General features: G+C 34.6%; 1 protein-coding gene across 1 annotated transcript; it reads left to right on the forward strand.

The window, feature by feature from the left end:
• The first annotated feature begins 1,095 nt into the window (after positions 1-1,095).
• LOC129751694 (transmembrane protein 216-like) lies at positions 1,096-6,000 on the forward strand. Its single transcript, XM_055747358.1, has 3 exons — positions 1,096-1,319; positions 1,400-1,724; positions 3,726-6,000. Exons 2-3 carry the CDS (start codon positions 1,505-1,507, stop codon positions 3,917-3,919), a joined length of 414 nt encoding a protein of 137 aa, XP_055603333.1. The 5' UTR covers positions 1,096-1,319; positions 1,400-1,504; the 3' UTR covers positions 3,920-6,000.

Consider the following 6,000-nt stretch of genomic DNA (forward strand, 5'->3'; position numbering starts at 1 on the left):
CTAGCGATTGAACGAAGCTGTTGACACTTTTTGGTGCTGCCCGATGCGAAATTCGGACGGATACCGTTGTGTACTAAAATCTGGTGCACTAAGCTAAAATAATTTTCAAAATTTATAGACTTGTTTGCCAAAACAATTTTTGAGTTTTTTCTTAAATATAAATTTAATTGAGGCAGTTTTATTTGATGCATGAACTTCTTTCAATGGGTAAAGCTATTGCTGATGAAGTAAAATGTTTTTATTTTTATTCAAATAACACAACTGAACAGCATGAAGAATGATTTTTTTACTAAGTGCAGGAGTACGATGGTGATTGATTTTGTCAAACAAAAAAATTAAAAACAGTGTTTTTTTGAAAACACTTATTAAAAAAATTGTTATCTGAAACTTTAATTTTTCCATACTCGAGTATGTTATAGACGATCGTCTATTGATGATATAATCGAAGCTCAGGCCGCCAAGCGCGAAAGGCAGAGTGATCAAAACGATCATGTTATGGATCAAAATGCATGGGATTTTTAGCTATTTTAGGTGTAATGATCTACGTACTTGAAGATTGACTTTGACAATGAAACATTAATGAACCTAAGCATTACAACAGTAATTTTAGTTGCAAATTAACATTTTGTACCTGTTTGCCAGGAAAGTTGACATTAATTCGTCAATTTTAGCTTTCTCTACAGTGTATAATTCGGGTATTTTAGACAAATTTTTGAGTTTTAAACTTGCTAAGTGTTAAAACTGTCGACTTTTAAAAATATAAATTATTTTTTTTTAGATGTACGTTCTCTAAACGAAAGGCCTTTAAAGCAGTTCAGCATAAAATTTTAGTACAACCCGTGTAAATGTCGAAAGAGTGCTAAAAATAAATATACCAAACCTACATCTTCAAACAGGCTTAAGCGAGAAATGTTAATGTAACTTTAAACCATGTTTTAAACTACTCAAATCGATTTCATAACTGCAATTTAATTGAATCATAATTAAACTTTGATTTCAAGGAATTTATTCTCAACTGGTAACCCTTAGGACTCTTTGAGAATTTGTGCTTGATTTTTCATCAAAGAAACTGATTGACCCTTTCGTCACTCAAAAAGTATTATTTGCTTCAAAAGGTATAAGGGGGCTTTCCTCATGTTTTCATTAACAACATTACACCGTGCTCTGGTGGGACCACATTAGCCTGAAGAAGAAGGGGTAGCATTCGTTTTGGTTATCCCGATCCGTTGAGTCGCGGAAAACTGTGATCCCGATGAGACATACAAAGTTTTCCCTGGTAATTGGCTGTTGCTGCTGCTAGTAGTCGTGTAGGAGAAACGGTAGGTGTTTGGTTGTGCTTCGTTACTGGATGGTTTTTTTCCTTTCTTTTCTATTTTAACCGAGTTTCGTGATACTGCAGGATAAGTTCTACGAATTGGAGTCGTAACCGAGAGTTTGCAAACGAGGTAACCCCATCGTTCCCGGAACGCAGAGCGCTCTGGTCTAAACAAGGAAGTCGGAAACCATGGGCAATCCTAGTCTGACGTACGAAATCCTACTCTATCTGAATTCGTTCTATTTTGGGCTGTTTGCCGCGTGTGAGCTGGGAATGATGACATTGAAGGCCGTAAATCTTCAATACCCCCAGCAGATCCTACTCCGGGAGATAATCATCCTGGTGGCGCTCTGTGTGATTGAAACGGTGCGCATCATCCTCGGCCGAAAGGGCAGCCTCAGCGATCACGGTAAGCTTCCTGATTATAATCTTCTGATGATGTCTCGGGTTTGGTTTTCATCCCCCCAAAGCAGGGACAATCTTAAGTGTGTGAATCTAAAAAGACTAAAAAAAGGTGTGGGTGGGTGTAGTATGATGGTGGTAAGGAGAATGCCCTGATTTTGTTGCGAATAATTGTGCCATGCTGCGATTTAGGGGGATAAAAAAGGGCACAAGTGACGCACGACATCAGTGTAACGCGAAAAAGAAGGTGTTATGAATTTATAAATAGTTCGTACTGCTTCGCTTTCTCCTAATATTACCAATTTACAAAATTAAGAATGGGTTTGTCACTCGGTGTCGGAAGTGTGAGAACAATCATGTTAGAAAATGAAAATACCACCGTGAGAGAAAACTTCTGTACACTCTGCGTATATAGGTACGTGATGAAACAGTGTTGATTTACGATGGGGGGAATCAATCAGTACGGTACGGGCGCATTGGTGCTGACTTAATACAGTATGAACATGTTATGTGGTAGTAAACGCGAGACTATCTACTTCTTGCTGCCGGTGAAAGCTATTGTGGATGGCCATTTCCCCCCGAGGATTAAAAATGTTTTACTGTTTATTTGCGGTATGTTTGCATTTTTCACACACCGTGACATCAGGCAGATGGACTACTGAAAACAAAATTTCACTTCTTACATTATATAACAAAAAATGTTTGGAAGTCCAGTTTTCGAAGGTCGTAGTACTCGTATAGTTAATATTCTTTCCTTTCTTTTTTTTACGTTGATAGCTACATAAACCCTTCATAATTTAAAAAAAGTTCTTCTCTATTCATTTTAACAACAAATTGACCTGCCGAAATCAACTTTCTCCGGTTTCGGTCGAAGTTATTTTTTACTGCAAAACTTGGCGCACCAAGTGATGTATCCCTTTGTTGGTGGTTTACTCGTTGTTAGCAACATTTTGATTTTTGTTTGTCACATCTGGAAAAGCGATAAAATATTGATATTTTATCGATATTCGTTTCGAATGGCTGACACATGTTTTTGATACAACGGAGTAATTGAATACAAAAAATCGTTCTCAAGACGGCTGTACCGTTTACCGAAACATTCGGGAAAAAAAATTGACGAACTTTGTATTAATAAGACAAAATAATCAAATTTGTGAAAATGCTATTTTTTTTAATTTACTGAAAGATTTATTGCAAAGTTTAGCATTAAAAGCGTGTAAACATGATTTCATTAGGATTTTATTAGTTTTGCTAGTGATAATCAGATGGCGTCCCGTAGAAAACAGCTTTACAACTCTCCATAGTTCTAAAATTTACTGGAGACTTTTCGGATGTGTCTTTTGCTTAAATACAGCAGCGACGTGCAGCGTCTAGTTTCAGTACTAACATACGTGTCCCGGATGTTTGATGTTTTATTGATCGATTAAAATTAATTAATTTTCGATTTTGCATCTTTTTTCTAGTATTTAGCTAAAACGGAAAGGCAAAATTTAAAAAAGATTTTTTTTCGGGGAGTTTCATTCTATTGGATGATTTATTGTACCCATTAAAATTATAAATAAAATAAAATAAAAACTAAGAAATAGTTTGAACGACGAAACGCAGAAGCTGAACAACAATTCGTAAAACACAGAAATTGTTTGAAAAAATTCGTTTAGAGATCAAATCACAACATCACAATCAAACACAAAAAGTAAAAAAGGAAGCTTCAGGTGACTTACTGCTTTAATTATAGAAAAAAAAGTTAATACTTGCATAAATTGATTTAATTTGCATTCACATGAGTAAATCTGAAGGTGGGTTTAAATGTGAATAGTCTTATAATCGTTTGGATAAGAGTGTTTGATTTCTTTTCTCTTTGAACGTTAGTGTTGATAAATACAGTTTTTTTTTCAATAAATCAGTTATTATTCATAGATATCATTTTATGCGTAGAATTAGGGTGCAATTATTTATATGAATATCTAATTCCGTATTTTCTACAATCTTATTTCACCTCCAATTGCAGGCTGGCAGGTCATTTTATCGGTATTCCTTACGATTCCTTGCGCGATGGGAGTCAGTTATCTCCTGTTCTATCAATTACACCGATTACGCCTCGAATACATCCTATGTGCCTTAATGTTATCACTTCAGACAGCCGAACTAATGTTTGCGATACTGTTCGTATTTTCACTCTGCCGTCCAACCTCGTACGATTAGGTTTCGTCCCAGTTACTTAACTTACTGATTTCTATTACCCCTACCGTTTTTCTTCAGACTCAGATTTCGACAAACGAAAAACCTCGACAAGCTAGCGATAAATTATTTATAAAATGTCGAAACCGTAGAAGCTGGGAGCTTCCATGAGCTTTTTTTTATTTTTGGATTTTTTTTTAGTTAAAAGAATAAGAGCAAGAGCATTGATAACTCATACCAGCCAAATTCCAAAAGAAGCTTAAAAACGACTTAATATTTCTGACTACTAACTCTCGAGCCAAAACTAATCAGGCCAAATTATCCCCGCAGAAAGACAATACACACAAAAAATGTTTCAAAAGAAAGAACAAAATCGGATCGCAAATGATAATCGATAATCTAGGCACATCGTTTTTTTCGTTCACTTTTCTTTGTGCACTTTTCTTAACTACCCCACAACTTCAACAAATTGGCTTTTGAATCAACTTTACCTGACCGCATCTACAACATTTGTACTGAGGCACGCGCACATAACCGGTCATAAATTTCATCCCAGAGTTCGAATATTTTTTGTAGATTTTAAGATTTTGCTAACACTATAACTCGTAAGTAATCGATCTGTAACCGAACTAATTACTAATTACTGCCCATGTTAATTTATGTGCTTTTCAACATCCATTTAAAGTCTAGTCACGCAACCAAAGATAATGAATGCTCTTTCTTTCGAGATTTCAAAAAGTCAACTAGTCTTACACAATAACTTGTAGTAAAAACTCTCAATATTTAAATAAGTGGTAAAAAAGGATGGATGTTCCTGTAGATGCAGTTTGATCTAAATTTACATTTCCACTGTCTCAAGTAAACTCAATTAGATAACATGCTTCGTGTAGAAGCACTTTATAATCAATCAAAAGCATACTACTAATGCTAGTAATTAACTTGCAGTATAGAAGCATCCAACCTACTAATATGCATACACATATACTCGAAAACTCAGACATATAAACACAGAACACACACATACAAAACAAAAACAAACGGGATGCGGAAAAATAAATAAATTCGATTATGATGAAAAAACTCAGTCAAGTAGATGGTATCAGAGAAAAAAACGGTTTTACCTTTTCAAAGTTGTTTTATTAAGAAAAAAAAACTAAATGTAATCAGATTAGGAGTAACAGTAGTTATTTGAGAAAAAATAAAATAAACAATGAAATTCTGCAATATTTATTCAAGCAACAAATCAACATTTTAGATCGTTTATACCAAAACCATATACGAAACGCATATAATAGATAAGAATTGAGTCGTTGTAATGTGGTTTTTCATGATATATTAAGGTTTTTGACAGCTCAGTTGTTGCATTCACGAGAAAACAAAATAAAAAATGTAAAATAAAACTCCGTTTCAATGTACTCATCAAATTCTAACTTATAACGGTACACTTTTTAAGACATCCTCGCTGTAAGGAAAAAAACCGCTCTCTAGGAGAAATACTAGCAATCTTATAATGAACCAAATTGCGTAACCACATCTACAGATAGCATTAGATTCTTGCCTCTTTGAAAGACAGGTTTTTAGGGGATTCTTACCCATATACCTTTTATAAACAACTTCTAGGCAACAAGTAACTCACTGTGACCATTAACACTCAAATCTCAAATCCACAGAGCAAAGACGAACTTTTTTAACTTATTCTAAAATCTAAAACTTCCCTTCACGAACTGAAACCGATAGTGATGATGGAAAGAGAGAGAGAGAGGAAGAAAGATAGAGAGAGAAACAGAAATGGAAACGGTCTGCTAGAATTCAGCAGCATGGTACTCGCAGATCTCGTCAAGTCCTTTTATATGTCCAAATATGTAGCAACACAGAAAACTAAATAGTTTGACGACATTTTCAAGCGTATCTTTTTTACTACCTGTAACAAAAAATTAAAAAATCAAAAATTAGAGAATGTTTAAATCGAACCGATCCCAAGACAAGACATCTAATCGATGCTGTGTTCTTCTGTTTTTCATAAATCTATAAAGTAAAAGACTTTGTAATAAAACAAAAACCAAATATCTTTACGCCCACTCCAGGTAACTTACTGTAAACGGAAA

The sequence above is a fragment of the Uranotaenia lowii genome, chromosome 3 (genome assembly GCF_029784155.1).
Source record: "Uranotaenia lowii strain MFRU-FL chromosome 3, ASM2978415v1, whole genome shotgun sequence".
NCBI classification, from domain to species: domain Eukaryota; kingdom Metazoa; phylum Arthropoda; class Insecta; order Diptera; family Culicidae; genus Uranotaenia; species Uranotaenia lowii.

Bases quoted from the DNA above. Each gene is read 5' to 3' on its own strand.
- LOC129751694 (XM_055747358.1), top strand. From the start codon at position 1,505: ATGGGCAATCCTAGTCTGACGTACGAAATCCTACTCTATCTGAATTCG. The intron at 1,725-3,725 runs GTAAGCTTCCTG...CTCCAATTGCAG, and splicing joins GGGCAGCCTCAGCGATCACG to GCTGGCAGGTCATTTTATCG.